We start from the raw sequence: 25,681 nt of genomic DNA, 5'->3' as shown, positions 1-25,681 counted from the left end.
GGATTTACAAGCCATGGTTATAAGGGAACCTAATTACTATTAACCATAGTTACCACTGTTGCAAATGTAACTCAACTTCGTGGGGAACTAGGGGAGAAATTCACTCCCCTTCCCCAAAAAGGTAGCATTGACTGGTGACTGCTAACAAGACTTACTGCAAATATCAGTAGCATATACCAACAGCAGAGGATTCTCAAAAAACAAAAACAAAAATAGGAACACACACACTAATCAATATCACTAACATCTCATTCATAGGCTCCTAATATTTAAAGACTCCTCTCCCACCCCAAAAAAGGTATAAGGGTAAGAAAGTGTAAGCATAAACTGTGTCCAGGCCATAAAAGGATGATTTGCAACACCACCAAAAAGAAGCTGGATACCTTAACAGTTCTGTTACTGTTATTCAATGACCTTCATTACATGTCATCAGTGACCCTCTGAGATGGACACGAACAGCTTGATAGCTGCAAATGTCAGGCGCTACAAAAAGTATTACATTTTAAATAGTAAAAAATAATGAAATACTGTTCCCTGAAGGACAGAAAGAGATTAACTCAGAGACATATTAAGCAGGCCATAGTGGTCTCTCATTTTACACCACAAATATCTTTGCATGAGGGCAGTTACGGGACTTTTTACATGGCTTATAAAGCTATAAAACTAGTAAGCATTCCACATATCCGACTAAGCTCTTTTTTAATCCGTTCTACTTAATAGGGCCTAATCTTCCTATCATTAAATACTCTTTAATGGCTGGTTCTCTGTCCCTCTCACACACAGAGACACACAAAAATACTCTCTGCATCAGCCTTCCCCAACCTGGGTCCCACCAGATGTTGCAGATTACAACTCCCATCTGCCACAGCCAATGTTCAAAGGTTATGGCAGTTGTAGAATAAGATACCTGGAGGGACCCAGTTCAAGGAAAGCTGCTTTAGAGGGTCTTCAACTGGGAAAATATGTGAACTGGCTCCAAGATGCAAGAAATCACTTTAGATCCATCACGGCCATATTTCATTAAGCATCATACCGCTTACCATATTGGCTGGCAAAGGCTCTTCAGGCTATGTTTTTCACTCTTGCTTCTGCCTTTTGTAAATGGCAGGATCTTCACCTTCAGGTGAACCTGGGGCCAAGTATAGAAGCATAGCCTCTGAGCTGCAGTTTCTCCTCTCGCTCACACTTCTCAGGAAAACAGGGCAAGTGAACACTTTAAAAATGAGCTTCTCACTAGAGCAACCATCTGGAGGTTATCAGGTTGGGAAAGGCTGCTCAGGAATAGTTATATTACAGGGTTTGCGGCCCTCCAAATGCTTTGGAATACACCTCCCATCAGTCCTTAGCCAGCATAGCCAATGGTGATGCATGATGGGAGTTGCAGGCCAAAATATCCGGAGGGCCACAAATTTCCCACCCCTGTTATATTAGCTTTGCTCTACCTTGCAGACAGCTAGTTGATGACTATAGGACTACTCTTGCCCGCCTCCTTAAGTAGAACCTTCTCTCCCCCCAAATGCTATAGCAAGGAGGACTCCAATTCGATGCCGCATTACACAACAGGGACCAGTGAAGGAACAAGGCAGGAGATAGTTGCACCTTCTCCCAGTGCCTTAGAGGTTTTACAGCAGCCTTCTCCTACCAGAATTCCTGACTATTGGCCATGCTGGCTGGGGATGCTGGGAGCTGTAGGCCAAAACATCTGGAGGGCACCAGGTTGGGGAAGGCTGTTTTACAGGTATAGGAAGGATGCTGGGCTGTAATCTGCCACCATCTATTGCTGTGAACAAAGGGAAACTTGGCAATACAACAGGGGTGGGGGAAGTGTGGCTCTCCAGTTATTGGACTGCAACTCCCATCAGTCCTAAGCAGCACAGCCAATGGTGAGGGATGATGGGAGTTGCAGTCAAACAACATCTGGAGAGCCACAAGTTGTCCTCCCCTACAATGCAAGAAATGCATGCTTGCATTTCACAGGCCTTGTTTCTAAAAAAGAAATGGCAAGCAGGTCAACTCTCTCCCCTTGCCATGGTCCTAATGAAAATCTTCGCTGCTCATGCTGGGAGCAGAGCTGCTTTGGTGTCAATGGCAGCTGATCTCTCAGAGCAAATAGCAGCTGTCAGGAAGTGATTTTCAGTGGAACCACAGCCTGGAGGCAATGCTACCCCCAACCCTATGGTCAGATATGCACACCTGCAAATTCTTTAAAAAGAAGACGAAAAAAAGAAATGTGAAACGCAATTCCAACCACATATTTCTTGCACTGTTTAGTTTGGACAGTTTACTGATTTTGCTAGTAATCAAGGTTTCATGGACTACATCTGTACCAAATAAAACCACCTGTTCTGAAGTAATAAACTAAGAACTCTGGCATGCCCACAAATCAGTCACTAACTTGGTTCACGCTGTGTAATACAACATGACAATCCAGAGTATGGTTTGTCATTGAAACTTTGCACATGAAGACGTGGTTCATATGATCACTGAAGGTTAAACAAGCTACCACAGCTTGTTTAATCCTTGTTGTGTCTGTGGTGCCATTTGCCTAATTACCCACTCAATTTGCCTAATTTCCCACTCAGATGCAGCTTGCTGTGTCATATGAACTTGAGTGGCATGGCTTGTTGGAGAGGGAAATAATTCTCCAGTAATCTATGATGGCTAGTTTAACCCTCAGAACCAGCCCATTTAGAAGCACACTTGTACTGCATGTTTGAAATGGCTGCATCTTGCCATGTTACATTTTGTTTTGCACCCACAACACTAGTCCCAAATGGGCACTGTTCACAGGCAATAGTCTTGTACACACCACTGATAAATCATGTGACTCCCTCTTCCATGAAGTGCTATGCTCAGGAGTAACAGCATCTATAAGAACTGGATCTCTTTGCAGCCAGATCTCTGGCCAATGACAAGCACATACAATTTGGACCTCAAAAGCATCTTCGTTGGAGATGGCGTATGCATACCCCTCTTGGTAAACAGTTGTAATCTAGCATGATCAATGGCTTTGGCATTTAGGACACCACACATGTGGCACACAAATCTCTTGGCACCTGAGTAACACCCATTTCATCCAATACCACTGACATGGTGGGCTTGTTTTTTCAAACAGCAAGTCCTCTTTCCATGGCCACTGAAGGATGAAACTGTTTCATAGCAAAGTTCTTCTATACATATCTTGGAAGCCTTGTGGCAATGCCATACAATGGGTAGCATCTTCAGCTAAGGCTGAGAACTCTTCCCAAACCATGCCCCCTCAAGGGCTTTGCCTGCTGCTCACCTTTCCTGATCGGGACTCAACCAGCACCTCAAGGAGCTTTCCACCACACTGTGAAAATAAACTACATTCATTTGAATACTGGAAAGCATTCACTCAATGCTGCGAGTTTTTGTACTTCTATATAAAATTCATGATGATAGGTTGCCAACTATGACTTCAGCATGGATTACTGTATATGCCATAGTGCTTCATATGTCAAAATGTGAGAGTGCATTTATTTATTTATTTATTTATTACATTTTTATACCGCCCAATAGCCGAAGCTCTCTGGGCGGTTCACAAAAATTAAAACCATCATAAAACAACCAACAAGTTAAAAACACAAATACAAAATACAATATAAAAAGCACAACCAGGATAAAACCATGCAGCAAAATTGATATAAGGTTAAAATACAGAGTTAAAACAGTATAATTTAAATTTAAGTTAAAATTAAGTGTTAAAATACTGAGTGAATAAAAAGGTCTTCAGCTGGCGATGAAAGGAGTACAGTGTAGGCGCCAGGTGGACCTCTCTGCATATTATGCATGGCATAATATGCTTTGCCCTCCATCACAGTGGGTGTGCCGTTAGATGCATACATCCCCAATTCTATCTGCAGGACATCCAAGTCAGCATTTTCCATATGCTGACCAATTACCACGGGATATAATATGGTTTGAACTGGTTAAAACCGTAGAGCGGTCCAAAGCCACATTTTTGCCATAATGTCTGGTGTTTATAGTGATCAAGCCCTTATGCCACTTCACTTGTCAAAGGCCGTCACTGTGTTTGGTAGCTTCATTTTGGTGTACAATCTGTTGAAATACATTCATTATTTCCAGAGCTATGAGAGTTTTCCCGAAAGTAGCCTAAGCCATGCCATGCAGCGATATGTGACCTTGAAAATGATCTTCAAGGTCGTTTTTGAGGGTGGCATCCACCCACATCGTCTTTGCCACCCTATGTACAACAGATCAGGAATGGGCGCCTGTTTCAACATACCAATATTATGACACGCTAAAAACTGTCATTATGGTTGGCGTACTATAAACATGGTGCAAGTGCCCTTAAAGCCTCCTCACATCTACAATTTGTCCTCTATCACTTGAGCAATAAAACTGCTACTCCGCAAATGGATCCCTTTTCCTTACAAGCATGTCTTCTTATCAGAGTAAACAATAGTTGCTGAACATCAGAGATAATTCAAAGCAGGAAGGGGGGATTTTAAATTCCTTTCATGCCCTCTCATGTATAAGTTACTGTTGAATGCAGCCATTTATTACGAAAGTTCTATCTAGCTATTTTCTTTACCGCTTTGTTTTTTCAAAAGTTGCCATAGCAACTGCCATATAGCACAGAACATATGTTACTTCTGAAGCAGACATTACCTTCCAAAATAAACACAATATGAGTACAAACAGTTCTTGCGCTCTGTCTGTATCATCTGAAATGATTTCTACTATCACCAAACATTCCCAATGGCAGAAAGCACAAGGCCAAAGAGCCAGTGGGCCACCTAGCATTATAGGGTGGCCAGGTCTGCATCACCAAAGAAAGGGGACACGTATCTGCATATGCTAATTTACAAATAGATGCACATTTAGAAAGAATTGTTAAAATGTTGATAGAAATACAGTCCAAATCACCATATTGGGAAGACTGTGTCCCCCAAACCCAGAGGGCCAAAGTAATTAGAACACACACACATACACCCCTTTCACCAACCAGCAGAAGTAATGAAAAAATCAAGTCCTGCAGTGCCAGAGAGAGAGAAGGTAAGGAAGCCAGCAAAGGAGCAACTGTAGACATGTCCATGATGAAAGAAAGGAGAAGGAACTAATTTCTATTGTCATACGAGAAAGACTGGAAGGAAAGTTTGGTGAGTGAGTCAGGAGAAGGAGTAGCATAACCATTTTCAAATAATTCCGCAACTAGTGATGTTGGCAAAATCTGCAACAGATTCGAATGAGTTTGGATTTCTATGAATCCAATCTGTGGATTCCACAGCAGACCAGTTATTTCAGAGTTGCGTGAACGCGTTTTGGGTTTTGTTTTTTTATATATTCCAGAATTGTATGCAAATTTAGCCATATAAAAAATTCAGGGGGAAGACAGACTCCAACTGAAAATGTGCATTTTCCTCCAAAGGCTAAAGCGTGAAAATGCAGGTGATGGAGGGTTTGCGCAAATGTGCATTTTCAGAAGGGCACACTTGAGCAAGTGCGTGCTTTCCAATGCAAAAGCAAGCTCAGGAAACTGAGGGAAAACTGAATAAAAGCCCTGCCCTCTTGACCAGATACAAAAGCAGGCAGGGCTCCTGCAGCTTTAACTGTTGTGATGAAGAGGGAATTTCACCAGGGGCTGCATGCATACAAATGACACCTGCTGAAATTCCCTTTTCTATACAACTGTTAAAGATACAGGAGCCCTGTCCTCCTTTTCATATAGCCACCCTACCCATAGGGATAGAAAAGGTTTAGGTTTATATACCAACAGCATTCAGATCTAGAATAACAGAAAGTTAGAGGACAAGCTGGAATCCAGACATAAAACTGGAGAGAACTAAAACAAAGTGCCATCCAGAACAAAGCAGGACATCTGGCCACCCTATATGGCAGCACATATGGGTACGGCCTGTAGGTTTTTGAGAAGTGCATCAGAAACTCAGTTTTTATACCAGAGATTGGTGGGACAAGTCATTCTTGTCCCTCCTGCTGCTTCCACACTTGCAGCCACCAGTATAGCCTCTTCCTGTGCTTCCTTCCCCGAGGACATAACACTGATGATCCCTTAACACAGCCTTCCTCAACCTGGGGCGCTCCAGATGTGTTGGACTGCATCTCCCAGAATGCCCCAGCCTGGCTGGGGCATTCTGGGAGTTGTAGTCCAACACATCTGGAGCGCCCCAGGTTGAGGAAGGCTGCCTTAACAGGAGAGGAGAGGCTGCAGCTGTCCTTGTTTCTTTTAGCTCTGTGGCTTTTAAAGGTGTGCACTGTCTCTGGAGCGTGACCTGGCAACTCTAGCTTCAAATAGTAGTAGCCCACTAACACTTGCACTGCTTTCAAAAGAACAGCCCTTGAGATTGGCTGTGTGTGCGTGTGTCAACTTCTGAATATAATCAAACTCTGTATATCCAAGAACATGATCACGCTGTGGTTTACACCAGACTTTCCCAACTGGGAAAGGCAGGGGGTCAGGGGGGTGGACACTCCATATTTTTCAGCCTACAACTCCCATCAGCTCTGAACATTAGCCATGCCGGCCAGTTCTGATGGGTGTTGTAGTCCAAAGCATGTGGAGGGCACCAGGTGACCTAACCCTGGTGTAAACGACAGTTGATACAGCATTATCACACTGGGAATCCTCAACGCCCCATCTCGCTCCACATAAATGACAGCTCACAACAGTCTAGCACGCGGTGAACATTTGTACACACTAAAGGGGAAATTCACCTTTGGGATTCGCCGTGGGGATACAGATCCCTGCGGTATGTAGAAAGTACAGTCTGTTGCTCTTCTTAAAACAACACATTTCCCACTTTTATAACCATCTGCACTGCCTGGGGAGATTTACGAGAGAGCAAGGGAGGCGGGGGGAAACTGGTTGAAGATGCCACCTTAAAATAAGTCAAAGAAGAAAAGAAAGAGAAATCTCTGTTCAAACAATTGCTTTACACCTCAAGACTTCATACAACACAACAACAATACACAATGAAATCCTTTAAGACAACTTCCCCCAACCTGGGGCCCTCCAGATGTGTTGGACTACAATGCCTAGCATCCCCCCAGGCAATGGCAGCTGAGTGGTCCAACATGTTTAGAGGGCAGCCAGTTGACGAAGGCAGGTTTTAGGTACAAGAAGAAAAAGGTTAAAAGAGGGAATTACAACTCGGTTGTGGCATTTTCTTTTATTAACATTAAGGGAACTGCAGCCTGTGGCATACTTCAGAATCAAATTCCTAACCTAGGCTCATTGGAATTGGAAGGCAAGAATAAGATGGCTAAGATCAAATGAATGCAGTGAACAGGACGGGGAGGTGGGGAGGGAGAGAGATATAAAAATCACATAGGGCCTTTCCCAATAGGAAATTCTCACATATCTGTTAGTACTATAGCAGTGCTGGCCTCATGTGGGCTAGTATTGCAATTTGCTGCATCTATACTGATGGATGTAGAAGGAGGGGGAGAGATAGATAGTGTCATCGGATAAAACAGAGCAGGGAGGAGTCTTGCCAAATAGTAGGGCAGGATTTCTTGTCTTTTTAATTCAACAAGGCTTGATGAGCACTCTCGCTGGAGACAGCGGGGAGTACTCAACCTCTAACAGACTAAATAAAACTCACGCATGCACACATTTATGTATTTATATATCATCCAACTGGCAAATGCCTTCAGCATGGTTTGCAATCAAAAAACCAAAACAAACAAACAAAAATGCAACAATAAAAGTATCACAATAATACAATGTTAAACATTAATGACATAAAAATATACAGAGAGAGAGAGATGCATACATGCACACAATTAAAAGGCACACACTTCAAATAACACAAGCATTGGAGGGGAGGAGTATGTGACTGGTCACCAGGAATGTCACAGGTACCAGCCAATAGGTGCCTGTGACATTCCTGCAGCTTAGGACTTGTGTTCTCACGAATTTGGCACCCTAGATTGTGAAGGACAAGGGGTCTGAAAATGGGTTTCATTTTGTTCTGATTTAATGTTGCTTTTTGTGTCTGCCAGAATGTGTATTTCATTGTGCTTCGAGCTTCGCTGTCCCAGGCTCGGGTGGGAGGGAAGGAGTTGGGAGCGCCTGCCAAGGTCAGCTTTGCCTGGCACTTCCAACTCCCACTGTAGCACCTGGGGATTATCAGAGGTGCTTAGAAGTCAACTTGTTTCAGCTGTGGGAAAGAATGTGGGTCTTGTTCCTTTGGGAGGGGTTGCCAGAGGCCCGGGAAGGGCATTGGGGGGAATCCGCACGTCGTACCAAGACCACTTCTAAGCGACCCCAGTGCGACGTGAAAGCGATCGTGTAACTTGCCTTTGGAAGAGCCGAGGAAGAGGCGTCCTTGCCGCCGCCGCCACCCACAGACCTCCTCGCCGGCCGGCGAGGAGAGCTCGACTGAAGAAGGTAGAGTGGAGAGCTGAAGACGCTCTCCACCCCACCTTCTTCCCCCAAGCTCTCCGTCCCAGCCGGTGAGGAGGTCTGTGGGTGGCGGCGGCAAGGACGGCTCTTCCAAAGGCAAGTTACATGATCACTTTCACGTCGCACTAGGGTCGCTTAGAAGCGGTCTCGGTACGACGTGCGGATTCCCCGTTGGTTGGTTGGTGTGGATCATGGGGCCAGGTGGCCAAAAAGGGATAAAGTGTCTAGTGTGGAAGAGTCTCCATCTTCTTTGCTGGATGACACGCGTGTCAAGGGAAGATCAGGTCCTGGCAGTCAAGGGGGACTGCTCAGAGTTAGTTAGGCTTTTCTTATGTTTTAATGTGTTGGGGTATTGTGGACAAGGTCAGCCGCCGCTGCGGCGGGGTGGTGGAATGACTGATGGTTTTATTGGGGTAATTGCTAGCTTCCTTCCCTCAGCTTCGTTTCTCACTCCTTTTTCCCCACTTCCTTCCTCAACCCTCCCTTTTCCCCTTTGCTTAGCTTTTACTGACCAAGGCCTTACATGTTAGTCTTAGTGGTGTTAATAAACCTGCTTTGGTCCCTAATGCGTGTTTGTGCTTTATTCTTGGAACGTCTGGCTCGTCCCGGTTGTGGACAGGGCTAGGGAGGCGGGTTGCCTGGGAGTCTAGGACGTTTGGTCCAGGAGCCTACCTTGCAGGGACGTCAGGTGGACCCTGACTTCTGTTACATAGATAATGAGTCAAAAAGAGGTTACATTACAAGTACTTTGATTATTATTAGTAGCACATGTTTGAAAAAGTAATTTTCCTCTGCAGAGAGATCATTCTCTCTACTGCACAAACACAGACCTGGTGTCCATAGTAACAGTTGCTCAAGTATGCCAAACTAAAGGAAAAAAAGATAGCCAGAGATACAATGTTTTATGAAAAAGAATACTGAAAGTTTGAATGTAATCATACAGACTTGCAAATAAGTTTATAAACCTTACTAGCCCATCTAAGCCGCTTAATCATTTGTAGCATATCAACAGTCTACAAAAGACCATTAAAAATACAAGGTGGTTTTAAAAAACACACGTTAAAACCAAAGGATATTAATCTCAGTATTTTAAAACCACAAATTTAAAACATGTCAGATTACAACAGGATTTCGAAGAGACGAATATCTGATATTCTTCTCTACCTTAAAACAACGTCAAGGGAGAAATATACTCCCTGCTCTTCACAAAATAAGGGTGTCTGTTTTGCCCAAGGTGACACCTATTGAAAAGAACGGCTTAGAATAGGCTTTTGCAATGGGAGGGGGAAAGTCCCTGTTCCTACCCCACCAACCTTAACCTAGTATTTAAAAAACGAACTCATAAATATAAAAACATGTTTTAAATTTAACGTATTCATTAATCAGGCAGATAAACATCTAGATATTATTTAGAGTACAATCCTATCGATATTTAGAAAGATGTCTGGGGAATGCTGGGAGTGGTGGGAATTATTTCCATCTGAACATGCACAGGATTCCACCATTAGCTGCTAGAAAAAAATGATTATACTATCAATTGGTCAAGAGACTGATTATCTCATGCGCAGCCTTCCCCAACGTGTAGCCCTTCAAATGTTTTTGGACTACAACTCCCAACATCCCTGATCCTTGGCTATACTTGCTGGGCTGATGGGGTTTGAAGTCCAAATCAACAGGAAGGCACCAGGCTGGGCAAGACTGGTCTAAGGAAAAGTAATACATGAAACAGATTTTTACAATTATCTTCTAATGTAACAGGAAACTATGGTTTCCCACAAGCTGCGTTGAGCCTTGGTCTGGTACAGTCCTCTCCCCTTCTCTTTCATACATTAGGAGGAGGCGATCAGAAGCTTTCACTTTCAGTGTCAAAGGCGCCATAGTGCCCTGTTATGACTGCACTTAGAATGGACAAACTAAGGATTCTTGACGACTTCATTCAGTCCACAAGCAAACCAACCTGCTTTGCGCTTCCTAGGCTAATATACAGTGCCAAAAGAGCTCATAAAAATGGGCATTTTAGGTTAAAACACATACAAAAATCCATACTTTATGAAAAAGTTTTTTGTTTTTTTAAAAAAATGCACATTTCCCCGCTTTAAATAAATAAATTCGCAGGCATACCCAGTTCCTGAATGCCTAAATAGGTCTATACGTTGAGGCGGATACTCAAAATCCTTAAGACTTCAGTAGGATGCTTCTCTCCCACACAAATGAAAGCAGGGGATCTGCAGGCAGAACAACTGCATTCTTGCAGTCATTTTTTAAACTAGTACTTTCAAGAGATTTTGGATCCACTGACTAAGATCATCCTGTAATCAAGCCCCTACTTGTAGCCCTCCCTTCTCTCCATCTACTCTACTTTATTAACATTCAAAGTCACTGGAAACCAGTGGCATTACATCCCTTTAGTTCATTCAACCTAAAGGAACCAAAGGATTGTTTTTTGCAAAATAACCCCACTGGTTAGGGTGACCATATGAAAAGGAGGACAGGGCTCCTGTATCTTTAACACTTGCATAGAAAAGGGAATTTCAGCAGGTATCATTTGTATATATGAAGAATCTAGTGAAATTCCCTCTTCATCACCATAGTTAAAGCTGCAGGAGCTAAACTAGAGTGACCAGATTTAAAAGAGGGCAGGGCACCTGCAGCTTTAACTGTTGGGATGAAGAGGGAATTTCACCAGGTTCTGCATATATACAAATAACACCTGCTGAAATTCCCTTTTCAATACAACTGTTAAAGTTACAGGAGCCCTGTCCTCATTTTCATATGGTCACCCTACCACTGGTAGACAAGTAAAGTCAAAGCAGTATGGCTTTGTAGACCAATTAAAGCAAGGGTGTTGAATCTTAGGCCTGCAGGCCACATCTGGCCCAACTGGGGTCCCAATCTGGCCTCCAGAATTTCTCAGATGGGCCGCCTCTTCCATCCCCTGGCCCCACCCCATTTTCCCCAGCTGCCAATCATTTGGTGACTTCCCAGTTTGGGCACAATTCCCCCTCCACACACAAACACACTCTAAAAGATTCAAATGTCTCTCCTAAGGTTTAGTGACCGGCAATAAGAGTTTTAGGGTACCACCCTATGCACGTTTAGACAGAAAAAAGCCCTACAACTCCCAGCAGCCCTCTAGCCAGCCATACTGGCTGGGTTATGCTGGGAATTCTAGGGCTTTCATCTTTCTAAAGCCGCACAGGAAAGTGCCCAGTGTAGTATATATGCTAGTATAGCTGGTATTTTTGCCCCAGCCGTTTTGCTTCTGGGCCCGCCCCTTTTGCCTCTGTCCATCACTGGAATGAGTCCCCCAAGATCTTCTCTGAAACTCCATTTGGCCCTGCTATAGCTTGCTGTTAGTGGCATAGTGGAACTCAAGAGTTCAGAAAGAAAAATACACTTTTTATGTTGGCTCTTATTCACGAACGTATACGAAATTAGTTTATCTTGCCTCCAGGTAGTTGTTTTTGCTCACACAGAGACTGCCTTACAACTTTTTATAATTCACTTTTACTTCTAACAGCTCCCCTCTGTGGAAAATAAAAAAAAAACACTACAGGTTGCACACTAGATAAATTCCTTGATATTGTTTTTACTTCCTCCTGCTATATATAGATGCTTTATCCACCATGAACATTTTTCATAAAGTGCATAAAGTTAATAGCCATGATCCAGAGAATTACACATACAGGCAGGGCTCACTATCCACTAGGAAAGGCAAAGATCCATAGCCAACACAGGAAATCAAGTAAAGAAGACTCATTTGCTGTTTTGCAGATATGAAGGTGAGGTAGACCTTGGCATATCCGTGAAATTTTCGTATTTGGATAGAAAAACCTCATTCCAATATTTTTAAACTATCAAAGCCCCAAGGAAGTCCAATGCACACTTAGACAAGTAAGCAATTACTTATAACCTTAGGACAATAACTGGGTTCGGACGTCACAATAATCCACGATGGGTTAAATAAGCCACAATGGTTTATTTAACCTATCATGGCTTATCATGTTGTCTGTCGAGACTCTTTTTTAACCCATGATGGCTTATTTGGCCAAAATAACCTACTCTGATAACCCATGGTCTGCAGAGTGGGTTATTTAACCCATCATGGGTTATTGTGTCATCTTGTGGTCACAGTGGGTTATTTCTTAGAGAATCATATAAGGGCTGACATCCACAGGAGGAAAATGCCTGATCTTTTGAAGGCACCAATGATTTTCTTTTCATCTCTAGCTGTACATATGCACACGCACACTTTGTACTCTACTAGCGCTATCAGGGTTGGCATCAAGAGTAGGCAAGGAACAGTAGATACCACTGCCTACTTCCTTGCTGCCTCTTGGCCTGTCAAGCAAGTTGTAGCAATGATGACAATGTAGAGGAGGAGCAATAGCTGTGGTGACCACAGTGGTGAGAAGGTGGACTTACTAAGGAAGGGGGGGCAACTGAGGGTGTCCTGCCCAAGGGCCCTCAAAACCCTGAAGCTGGCATAGAGCACTGTTACATGTTGTATCCATGAGCATTCTACACAGAGCTGGCCCAACCATTAGGCAGACTGAAGTCATTGACTCAGGCGGTAGATACTGGCAGACGGGGAGCTTTGGCAAGGTATTGGAGGAAAGAACTGTGGGTGCCTCACGGTCTCCCCTGCACCCACAAAACTAGGTTGTTGCCATCTGGTGCCATGGAGGATGCTGCCCCTTTCCCAATGCTGAAGCAAGATTCCACTGCCAGCGTGCTCAGCTTCTGTGCATGGAACAGAGCAGGTATCACCTTTGCCTGAGACAGTCAATCGTCCAGGGCTGGCCCTGATAAGTGATGCTCATAAGCAATTTTTACATGGAATCTTGGGCAGAAACCACACCTGGATGACCAGGCAATTGTCTAATCACCAGAACTGGGGCATTTACAGGAGCTATTTCCTACAGAGGAAGCACCTGCAGGGCCAGTTCCAGATCACAAAGACTTACTCCCATTACTGCTATTTTTTAAAAAAAATATCCCAATAATATTTAGTTGTGAGGTTATGAGGTTATGGTCACCACTGTCAGCTTTGCACAAAACAGAACACACATGATGGAAAGGTAGTGGCAGGGAGATAAAGCATCTAAAAACAGATGCACTTTTAGTGGTTTCTGACCTATCCCTTCTGTGAATATTTTTGTATTTCTCATAGACCCTTGTCATATGATACGCTAAGCTACGGAGGTTAAACACTTTAAGCTAAACATTATGGCTTAGTGTGTCATGTGAACCATGACTTCGCGTGTTGTGTGAATCATTCCTAACCATGGTGGCTACATAACTACGGTTTAAACACACTCACTAACCATTTGCAGCAAAAGGGTTAGCAGCCTAACCATGGTTTAGTGTATTGTCCATATTATTTTTATCTTATCCACCTCTTCCTTTAGGAAACCCAAAGGAGCATTCTCCCTCCCATTCAGGCACCAATGAAGTCCCAATTCCTCAGAGATGCTCCCAGAAGAGTAAATACAGTAAATCACTTGCAGGATATTGGCATTGGCTGGGGAATGCTGGGAGTTGAAGGGCTTTTTTCTGTCTAAATATGCATAGGATTGCCATTAAGTCCAGGGTCTAAAATTACCTAGCTGTGCCACAGCTTGAGAATCTTAAACCAATTTTCAAATAAAGAACCATCAGGCCCCAGAAGTAAGAATTTTGAACTAACCTGCCTTTGCAGCATTCAACAAAAACAGCTTCATGTTTAGGGTCTCCCCCTCCCACCAGCATCCCACCTACATCCACTGAAATAAACTCTCAGAAGGTTTTTCACCTGTATTGAGGAAGAGAAGGGACAGACCACAAAGCTACTTCTGAGAATGTGCCCAACTCCGAAACAAAAGTGAATATTGTTTTCAAAGATCTTTAGGTAAAGGTGAGACCAGCAGACCAGTGTCTTTCAAAACTAAAATTGGAAGCGGTTTCAGGGAAAGCAGAAAATGGAGGGATAGCGACAAAGGCACAGGGCAGGACAACCAGAGATCTTTGAGAAATTCAGACCAAACTAAGACCTCAGTGTTGTTCAGTTTTGTTGCATCCTACCTGCTTCTAACACAGTTGTGTCAAAGCACCACCTACAGAGAAATTAATGAGAGGGAAACTGAAATACTTCTTTTTGTTATTAGGAAGAGATGATTTATTGACTAGCAGAGATTGCTAGTTCCAGTCATTTGTTATTTTTGCAGAGAACTCATCTGATTTTGACATCTCTGTGTTAGATACAACATTTCAGACAAATGTCTTTTAAAATTTAATATCTAATTGATATACCCTCTTTTCCTTTGATTCCCCACGCCCTATTATTTCTTTAAGCCATTCAAGGCTTGTTTTTCATGCCAGGAGGGACAGGTGGAGTAAAACACAGCCTACCACAGTTTTACAGAAATCCATTTTACATTTAGCAAACCTTGCTATTTATTTAACACATTATTGAAACAAGTGGAGGTGGGGAGAGGGAGGAAATACAGAGCCAATAGACTGGAAATTACAGCTGACAAATCTACACTTCACAATAAGCTTCATACAAGAATAGAATATCTTGCAAAAAGTTCCATGTGGATTACGGATAATATTTATTAATATCAATGGCAAGTGGATGTAGAACAGGTTGGGCCGCTTTGGGGGGCATTCAGGGGTCAATTTCTCCTGACGCACTGACTATTGCTGCTACTCCATGACCAAAATTCATTGGTGTGGCAGCAGTAAAATAATCCACTGAATTTCAGCAGCAAACTGCTACCGAAGCTGAAAAAGGAGAAATTTAGCTTGCTTCCAAACTCAGTTCGTTTGCTGCCAAAACTGGGTGGCAACCCACTGGTTTTTCTCCTGGCAATGGGTACCGCACCAGAGGATAGGGAGCTGCATGTGGCCCACGGGCATCGGGCCATGCATTGCCCATCCCTACTGTTGGTAGATGTGGTGTAGTGTAGAGTGTAAGACTGGGAGTCGGGAGATCCAGGTTGTAGTCCCCATTCAGCCATGGAAAGCCACTGGGTGACTTGGGGCCAGTCAGACTCTCAGCCCAACCCACCTCACAGGGTTGTTGTTGTGAGGTTAAAATGGAGAGGAGGAGGATTATGTACACCGCCTTGGGTTCCGTGCAGGAAAAAAGGCGGGATATAAATGTAATAATAAAAAAAAAATAAAAAAAATGTGGTGGAGCAGAGAGAAAGGTGTCTCTTTGCCTTCCCGTTCCCCAACCCTAATGAATTGATCAGCCAGCCAGCTCCAGGAAGATGGCAGGCAGAAGCACCAGCAGTCATTGCTGCTGGCACAATGGAGTGCTTGGCTCTAAGAAATCCTGGAGTTCAGTTACAGTAGCACGGAGCCAGATGTGCAATGTGCTTCAGCAGGCACTACCACTCAACTGGCCCCCATGCTGATAGAGATCAGTGTCAGCTGAATACTCCTTACAAGTAGCTTCCTGCACTAACCTTTGGAGGCTTCTCCAAGAGAAAGAGATACATGCCTTGCCATGGGGCAGTTCTCACTCAGTCAGTCAGTCAGGTAGGCACTGAAGTACCCAATCAGGAATGTCAGAAGTTTTCACCTGGACACATCTTTGCATTCCCTGTATATTTTTGTGAGGAACCCTGAACCAGTCCTAGTGCTGCGTGACTTTGCCCACCTTGGCTAGCAACGTGTGATACCCATCAGAGAAAACTCAAGCAAGAAGAAGAGGACAGAGGTTTTCAATGGCTTTTTTAAAAGCCGGAAAAACAACAATACTAAATGGAAATTATTATTATTATAACATCATGAAAGTCAATAATCACTCAAGTGCACACAAAAATAAAATAAAAATCACTGTGAATAACTAAATATCAGAGAAACACATGCTTACACTCTCGCTCCCCAAGAGCCAAGTGCTATGTCATAAAACTGAAAGGACCCATAGCAAAAAATAATTTAAGCAGCATATGACAATATTACAAGTATGCCCTAGAGAATGCAACAGCTGCTTCCATCCACACACTTCCATGATCTCTGCAGGTATTATGTTCAAATTCATTTGTCTGCTGCTACAGCTTTAGACTATTATTAAGTGTGCCAGATGGCTATGTTTTTACATCCTCTTTAAATTGCTCATTTATCCTGAAGTTTCATAAAAGGCAAGGAGAAGACCCAAACAGGTTCCTGTTGTGCAGAACAGGGCACAAACCGAAACTAGCTCTCCGTCTGGGGCACCAAAAGTCTAGAGATTCAAGGTTTGTTACCTTCCCATTCTTCATAACTGCACTGAGTGAGCTGAAGTAGTCACACTTAGACTCATTTGAAACTCTACCCAACCGTGCAACTACAGCAGATAAGCACAGCAGCTCCTACTAACATACACATTAAAGAGCCCTATTGACAAGAGCCAACTTTAATCCGCATTGCACTGAAGCTATTATATTCTATCCATCAAGACACCCATTGATGACAGGAAACCTGATGACCTCCAGATGTTTTGGACTTCAACTCCCATCAACCCCAAATAGCATGGTCAATAGTCAGGAATGCTGAGAGTTATAAGGCAGTATCCAAGTCGGCCCATGCATTGGGGGGCACAACTGGGAGCTAGCGGTTTAAAAAGCAGCCAGAAACAAGTGGAAACACTTATTTCCAGAATGGGGCAGGTCAGTGGAGTTTGCAGAGAGAAGCTCCACTGATCTGTCCCAATATGGAAACAAGCGTTTCCAGCGATTTTGGGGGTTGCCTTTTGAACCACCAGCTTTCCGATGTGCTCAGGTGGGTCCCGTTGGTGCAACAGCGAACAGTAGCACAATTGCAGTATTGGATACTGCCCATAGTCCAAAACACCAGGAGGGCTAATGTATAGAAGGCTAATGTCTAGAAACATGGTGACATAGATGAACTCTGGGTGGGTTAAAGCCAACTCTTGTCTTCCTTTGCTACATCAGGACCTGCTCCAGTTGGTCTGCCCCTCCTTCAGGATATGAGAGTTGGGAGCAGGGCCATCCTACCAGCCCTGCTGACCTTCCCCTTAATTCCACCCCCCTTTCTTTTCCCCCATTCTTCTTTCTCCATCCCCTTTTCCTTGTGTGTTGTAACTTTTTTAGATTGTAAGCCTGAGGGCAGGGACTGTCTTCTGAGCTGATTGGCTGAGGATGAATAATAATAAAAAACCGGACTGGCTTTGTTTGTCACCCCTTACGTCCCCTTGGCCTTTGTTTCCTCTAATCTTCACCCTCTTGGCTTTTCTTCTTTCTATGGCTTTCTGTCCCTGGGCCCTGCAGCCTTTTCATCTCCATTTACCTTCTTTCACACCTGCCACCACTCCCACCCCTCTCTCTTGTCCCCTGCTTCAGGAAGACTGAAAGGGAATTGAAATAATAAGAGGGAAATAAGTAGATCTTCAATCCTAAATACAACCACTAGCAAGTAAACCCCATTTAACTCTATAAGGCTTACTTCTGAGTAAACTTACATAGAATTGTATTGTACTTTAACTTAATATATGAATGGATTGAAGTGAGCCACATTGGAGGGGCTGTAAACAAGAGGTTTACCGTATTTCTTCGATTCTAAGACGCACTTTTTTCACCATATAAACATCTCTAAAAACGGGATGCATCTTAGAATCGCGGGTGCGTTTATTATTTCTTAGAATCAAAGCTTTTTTCCTGTTGGTGGTACTGAAATTAGTGTGAGTCTTATAATCGATGGTGTCTTAGAATCGAAGAAATATGGTATATCTCTATATTTGCATAAACTGAACCAAGGTCCAGCCATTCCGGTTAGAAATAATATACAAATGAAAGATGCAGCAGGTTTTCACTTAGAACTTTCCCCAGAAAATAATATTACCAAATCTAGCAAATGGGGAAGGATAAACCTGCCTGCCTAAAGGACTCAATAGCTATATGCCAATAACCACAGGACATATTGCCAAAGAAAACAGGATACTACACCATGTTAAGCTGTGGAAGGTGAAGATTTGAGCTATATCCCTGATGGAAAAACAAACACATCAAGTAAGATGTTACCAAGGCCAAAACACACACACAAATGAAAATGTGATTTCTATGGCTTACCTATACAGAAAAAAAGCTCATGGAACAGCATAGCCCACAACAATATGGAAGGCTATATTTTGCTGGTTTTATTGCATAACATTCTAGTTGAGAACATGCACACTTACCTGAAGTTAGGACAGAGTACCGGGCAGTTTATTTGTCTGTAAGAAGCAGTTGTGAGTATCAGTTGCCGTAAATGCGAAATATCTCTAAAGAGCAGTGGGGACAGAAAGAGAGAAATATGCCACAGGAAAAAAATTAATATGGTTTTTTTTGTAGTAATTCCAGAAGGGGAACAGGTACAACAATGATTATTTTTATAGAAGTTATGGAAACATTGTTTCGTCACATGGTGGGGTTGCATTCTGGACAATGCTTCTTTCAACAAGTTTTTAACATTTCAAGAAAAAAGTGACATTTAGAATATGAACAGATTGGGTTCAAAGAGTTCATTTCTCAACAAACTGCAGGCATAAATTGTTATTTTTGCACAGAGCTCCCAGATGAAGGGAAGAATACTATCTCATATAAATTCATGTATTGTATTAATGATGTCAACACTTTTAAACATGTATTATTTACTGTAAAACTTCAAAATACTTAAATTAAAAGTTTAATAGCTTTTAATTTTTAAAAATTGAGGAAAACATAAGGTGCATGCATACATGCGCATATACATAAAGTTTCCTTGTGTCAAATCAGTGCTAGTAAGGATACACTAGGGCCTTAGCTAGACCTAAGGTTTATCCCGGGGATCATCCCGGGGTCATCTCTGTTCATGTAAATGACACACAGGATATCCCAGGAGCAGGCAGAGATGACCCCGAGACGATCCCGGGATAAACCTTAGGTCTAGCTAAGGCCTTAGACTACTACTGTTCAGCTTCCACAGAGGTCTTGCAAGCCTGTTTTGTGCTTTAAGAAGCCACATATATGTGGAAATTATATAGTTGATGCCTCTAGTTTAGAAGTTGGAAACCTACAGCCATAGGGCCACAAGCAGCCCTTAACCTAATTTCATGTGACCCATGGCCAAATTTCAAAAGATTTCTGCAAGCATTCCGTTCAGACCTCTATCCCTCTCCAGGCAGTCCCGCACAGTGGGACTGGCAAGGGATGTTCAGAAACAAGAAGTGAAAAAGTTCCCCCACCCACTACCTTGTCGGAGTCTGTTAGCCACCCCCAGCCTAAGGCCCTCCAGGTGTGCTGAACTGCAACATGGATCATTCTCTGCCAGCATGCCATCAGGAGGGCACCATGTTGGGGAAGGCTGGGGTAGGTAATGCAGAAAAGCTTACATAGCAGAACTGTGTACACAACCAGGGACCCGCGTTCCCAATCGCACACACAAAACCCACATTTTCTTTCTTTCCTTTCACAGGTTACGCTGAACACGTGTAGAGCCCGCATCCCCTCTACATGAGCTCATAGTAACAGGGGTGGGGTGCGTGGGATGTCCTACTCTCTGTCACCAATTTCATCACTATTCTAGTTCCAGGACAGCACGGCCCAGCGCCAGGGGCACGCAAGTGGAGGAGAGTTTTCTTCCGCGGTACCTGGAGGCGTGGCCACATCAATGAAGCGGGACAAGCATAACTTGTGAATGGAGTTGATGTGCGTTATTAACCGGGCGCTCGGAAACGCACGTGTGGTTTAGACAGAAGTTCATGGCATCGCAGCTCGCTAAGCGAACGTTTTAAGTGAGGTGTTTTGGAGTACTCCGGCCCGGAAGATCTTTACTTAGCAGAATTAGGCCTTTAGCTTTTTAGAAAGGGCGACCCAATGGAAGCGACGGGGGAAAAAACATGCGTTTTTCCAGCCCGGTCACTAACGGGGATCCCATTCCTGCGGCCCAGCACCTCCCTGCCTCCACGCTCACTGATAGCCCTACGCAGCCTCCTCCGACTCACCTTCCCTTTCTCCTCCCCAGATCAGGCTCGCGCGGGCTGGGCGCCGAAGCTGCCCGGCCCGCGCCTGACGCTTTCGGAGAGGGGCCGCGGGTCCGGCCGAGTCCCTGCGCAGCCAGCGGCCTCGCCGCCTCCCACGCGGACTCCGGCTCGCTCCTTCTCGCGAAGCTGCAGTGGAGCTCCGCGCTCTTCCCAGCCGCTTCCGGAGTCAGGCTCCAGCCGAGGCTGCAAAGACGCTGGGGCCTTGCCGGGAGGCCCGGCAGAGTGTTTACAATATGGCAGCGTCCAGACGGGCTCAGGTGCTGCGGCTCTACCGTGCCCTGCTGCGGGAGAGCCAGGGCTTCACTGCCTACGGGTACAGGTAGGGAAGTTTCGTCCTGGTGTTGAAGGCCTCTAGCGCGATCCTTTCCTGCGTTTACTTGGAAGTCGGCCCTACTGAATGCAATGGAGCTTACACCCGAATTAAATGTGCGTAGCGTTGCAACTTTTCTTTTAAGCAGATAAGTACATAAATGAAGGTGTCTTGGAACACCTTAAAGACTAACGGATGTATTTATTCTGGTGTAAGCTTTCATGGTTTTGTTGATATATTTTCTTTTTTGTCGTGATCGCAAGTGCATTCATATGTGTGGCTACTCAGAAGTAAGTCCCACATTATTCAATGGGGTTTACTCCCAGGAAAGTTGGTATATAATTGCAACTTTAAAGTGTGGGTCGGGGGTGTTGTTTTTAAATGTTATATTTTGTACATATATTTTCCTACGCATGTTTTTTCTTCTTTGTTCTCTAGTAAGTGCACTGAAGTTGCAATGTTTGAGACTTTATTGGGCTTTATTCTAAAATAATAAAGCTGTAACCTGCCCCACTACTTAGAAAAATAAGATAGAAATCTATGAATCTGGGGTGCATTTCTGCATAAAAGCACGGGATATGTGTTTGCTGCCTCTTAATGCGCTTCAGTCCTGCAAATTTATTGAAAATTATTATTTATTACGTTTACATTATTTATTACATTTCTCTACCTCCCCAAAGCCCATGCTTTCTGGGCTGTTTACAAAATCTAAAAACCAGTGAAAATACAATATACAAAGTTTTAAAGCTATTTACGAAAAACACAGAAACAGATTTAACATATTTCTAAAAACTTTAAGCAATCAACCATAAGACAACCCCAGGACCTGATTAAACTCAGGTGTTTTGGCCTACAATTCCCATCTGCCCCAGCCAGCATAGACAATGTCCAATGGTGAGGGATGATGGGAAGTGTAGGCCAAAACAACTGGAAAGTTTAAAGTGGTTTCCCCACAGTTTTTCTTTAAAATGATTTGTGTACCATCAAAGTACTTAACCCCCATTTCAAAGCCATATCTTAATAGGCAGATGATTTCTCCATAAAATGAGTTGGATTTTCAGTTAAGTTTCCCTTAGAAATGCTTTGAGCAGCCCGATCCATGTATATTTAGAAGTAAACCCTATGTTCAGTGGAATATCTCCAGGGAAGTGTACATACAACTGCATCCTTAGGGTTTGTTTATAGGTTACAAGAGAAAATATGTGCCTCTAAAAAATATGCACATATGACAGTATATCTTGGTCATGAGAGGCCTGGGAAGGTTCCAGACAAGGCTTCTTTTTTCATGCAGTTGCCTTGTCCCTGTAACCCTCCTGAGTTGCTTCTTCCATCATTTTACTTTTCACGAATAACTCTGTTATGTCGGAAAAGATTAAATAGCCGCAAAGTGTCTTTTGATTGGTAGCACTAGGAGCCCTCTGTCTGGAAGGACACATCTTTCAAAACAGTTTGAGCGACCTCATACATAATGCGGTTGGCGTTCCTCACTACACTCCCAGGTCTTATTGCATCAGGGGATTTAAAGGTGCAGCACAGTCTTCCAGATTACAGTTTGGCAATCCTAATTAGCACACAGGAGCCTTGCATCTTAGAGAGGGATGACATTCATTAGTACTCTGGAAATGCAGTCCATGAGTATCTGTATCTACTGAGACATAAGCCCCATTGAATTCAATGGGGCTTATTCCAAGGTAGGTGGGTACTGTATTGCATCCTGAGGCGCCGGTCATCTGCAATCAGTCTCTGTGCTTCCTGACTGAAAAGCAGAGACCCAGAATATCAATGAAAGTGTTCTGTCAAAAGATAAATTACCTCTCATAATTGCTGGGCGGGGCAGGGGGAGCGTGAGTGAAGGTCTGTAATACAGCACCCTTGCTGAAGCCAGACAAGTCTGGGTCTGGTCAGTGCCTGGATGGTAGACTGCCTTGAAACCCTGTATTTGCTGACATGGACTACTTTGAAGAAAAACAGCATCTATAAATGTTTGTGGGGTGGGGGCTATTTAAAGGAAATTGGCGATTTCCTTCTCAAGGGGTTTCCAAGCTTTGCAGGGCATTGCTCAGCGGTAGACCACATGCTCTGCATACACACGGCCAGGTTCAGTTCCTAGCATTTCTATGTAGGGGCTAGGAAAGTATCCTGTCTGAACCCCTGGAGAGCTGCTGCCAGCCAGTGTTGACAGTATTGAGCGAGATGGACCAATGGTCTGAGTCGGTATATGGCAGCTTCCTAGGTTCCTACATTGCTAAGATTGCTTAAATCCACTGGAACATGCTGCATAATTAAGAGCCAGCATGTGGTGTAGTGGCTAGAATGTTGGACTGGGTTCAAAAGAGTGGTTTCTTTCTTTAGCACTCAGCCCTCACTTCTGCCTTGTGTTTAGGTTCTCGGGCAAGTCAAGTTACTTTTCTTTTTGTCCCACCAGTTTGCTACAGTGACCACATGGAAAGGAGGACAGGGCTCCTGTATCTTTGAAAGGGGAATTTCAGCAGGTGTCATTTGTATGCATGCAGCACCAGGTGAAATGCCCTCTTCTACACAGCAGTTCAAGCTGCAGGAGCTAAACTAGAGTGACCAGATACAAAAGAGGGCAGGGCTCTTGCAGCTTTAACTGTTGTGATGACGAGGGAATTTCGCCATGTTTTCCATGCATACAAATGACACCTGCTGAAATTCCCTTTCTATTCAACTGTTAAAGATACAGGAGCCCTGTCCTCCTTTCCATACGGTCATCCTAAGTTTGCCTTCCAGGAAATGAGTGTTTTGTGACCGGCCATGTCCATCATGACCATCATTTTAATGAATGAGCGAGCCACATCCCCATGGCAGCCATTTTGTGAGCGTGCCCACAGCACTTCCTCAAAATCCCAAGTGTGTCCACCGACCCAAAAGGACTGAGGAAGAGCAATGGCCAGCCGCAACTTAGCTCTAAGTAACTTGTGACTGGCTAATGGCACCAGGAGATGTATGAAAGGTACAGTATTTTTTAAAAGATTCACTCACAGATTAGGTGAAGACATAACCTGTGAGATGGAAGTCAGCAAATACTATGTGCCTTGTATCCCCACATTGTTTCGACATTCACAGCCAGAGTGGAACTGGAATTGTTTTTAGACAGCTGGGGATTTCGACATGCATGTGAATTTTAGCTCTAATAGTGTGCAGTTGATATCAATGAGCCTTCTGGCACAATATATTTAGAGGGGCATTTTATTGTGCTGCTCATACACTTTATCTGAAAATCGGAAGTATTTGATGTAACACTATGAACTGGTGTTTCAATCAGTGATATGAATAACGTTGTTGTCTTGGTCACTACAAAGCCATTGCAGGCCCTTTCTGAGGTGAAATTTGTGTAACTGAAATGAAAGCATTTGTTATTTGGTTTGGGCAGTTATCTTCCTCCCTTCAGGTTTTGAATTGCTTTTTGTTTTTCTTCCTTGCTTTTGGCGCCTGGATGCAGCAGGTGGTGCTGAAGTGTGTTCCAAAATGGAAGATAACGCAGTTGAAGTGCAAATCAAAAACAAGAGCAAGAGGCTGGAGCCAGAGATGTGTATAAGGGCTTCTGACAGAGATAAAAGTACAGCTATGACTGAGATTAGGAAATGGTTTTCTGAAGCAGCACTTAATCACTAAGGGCATGATCCATTCCACTGCGTGTGCAGCATCTGCGCCTAGGTGATTTCCATATGTTCAATAGAGGCCTGTTCTTTCCCTCACACATAGGCATCCAGACAAGCAGAGCAGTGGCCCAATAAGAAGAATATGTGCATTTCCTGTATACCAATCCATTCCTCCCTTTCTGCTCATTACAAGTCATTCTAGCTTTACTAGAGTGACCAGATACAAATGAGGGCTCCTACAGCTTTTACTGTTGTGATGAAGAAGGAATTTCACCAGGTGCTGCATGCATACAAATGACACTTGCTGAAATTCCCTTTTCTATAAAACTGTTAAAGATATAGGAGTCCTGTCCTCCTTTCCATATGGTCACCCTAATCTAGAGTGTATCCTCCATGTCCAGGCACTGAGCCGAGAGTGGGCTGAAATACGGGCCACGTTTTTGTACTATCAACCCTGCCATACAAGGCTTTTACTTCTAGTGCACAAGGCCGGGCTTCAATCTGAAAATCCCTTCCTTAATCAGTAATTTTTATTGTACTCAAATATCTTTAGGGCTGGGGATTTGCTTTGTGTCCCTTGATAATAAATGAGCTCTATGCAATATCCTATCGGTTGGAGCATAACTAATGTAAGTCCCATTGGTTCTAGTGGGTCTACTCAAAGTATGTCTAAGCTTAGATCCAATCTTATGTTTTGTTCTGCTTTTTCCCTAAATCCAGAGTAATTTGTTTGTTTTGTTGCTTGTTCCAACAGGTATGCTTTTAATGAGATGTTTTTGTATGCACGCTGCTTCTGTTTTTAGCGTTTGCAGCTCAAGCATAATAAAGTTACCTATGCAAGGTTGGGGCATTAATACCTTCTGATTCTCCTATAAAGCGATTTCTATAGTCATAACCCTGGTCTGCATATCAGGCTATCAATCCTATCCCTTTTCCTATTTACATTTAATAGTGCTTTAGTGCTTTTATAGTGCAGTCCTAAAGACATTTATGTAGAAGTAAAGCCCTCTGGTTTCAATGGGACTTCGGATTGGAACTTTACAATACAATCCTATACATATCTACTCACAAGTAGGTCTCATTGAGTAGAGTGAAGCATGTGCCCAGTGAATAGGTATAAGATTGCAGCCTTTATCTTCCAGTGCGTACTAATTATGATCATGATAAGTTCAGGCTATTTATTAGCTTTTTGTTCTGTAGAAAACTCTATGCACCATTCCATTTTTGAAAGTGTAGATTAGTGGTGCAGAACATTATGATCAGGGTGATCTGGGGTCTGGAAACAAAGCCCTATGAAGAGAGACTGAAAGAACTGGGCATGTTTAGCCTGGAGAAGAAAAGATTGAGGG

General features: G+C 43.5%; 2 protein-coding genes across 4 annotated transcripts in view; one reads left to right on the top strand and one right to left on the bottom strand.

Annotated features, from left to right (window-relative positions):
- Positions 1–20,469, bottom strand: part of FARS2 (phenylalanyl-tRNA synthetase 2, mitochondrial) — a 268,820-nt gene extending 248,351 nt beyond the window's left edge. The window contains exons 1-3 of one of the 2 annotated variants that reach the window (XM_063130326.1): positions 20,361–20,469; positions 18,576–18,659; positions 6,718–6,881 (exon numbers count right to left, since the gene is read on the bottom strand). The gene's annotated coding sequence lies outside the window, so the exon portion shown is untranslated. The remainder of the gene's footprint in view (positions 1–6,717; positions 6,882–18,575; positions 18,660–20,360) is intronic. The other variant, XM_063130325.1, reaches the window with a different exon arrangement.
- LYRM4 (LYR motif containing 4) overlaps positions 20,378–25,681 on the top strand; it is a 69,015-nt gene continuing 63,711 nt past the window's right edge. The window contains exon 1 of one of the 2 annotated variants that reach the window (XM_063130337.1): positions 20,378–20,718. In XM_063130337.1, the coding sequence (XP_062986407.1) occupies positions 20,633–20,718 (86 nt within the window). In that variant the 5' untranslated portion in view covers positions 20,378–20,632. The remainder of the gene's footprint in view (positions 20,719–25,681) is intronic. The other variant, XM_063130338.1, reaches the window with a different exon arrangement.

Source organism: Elgaria multicarinata, chromosome 7 (genome assembly GCF_023053635.1).
Source record: "Elgaria multicarinata webbii isolate HBS135686 ecotype San Diego chromosome 7, rElgMul1.1.pri, whole genome shotgun sequence".
NCBI classification, from domain to species: domain Eukaryota; kingdom Metazoa; phylum Chordata; class Lepidosauria; order Squamata; family Anguidae; genus Elgaria; species Elgaria multicarinata.
The sequence above is the reverse complement of the archived record's forward strand: the minus strand, read 5'-3'. Positions and strand labels throughout refer to the sequence as shown.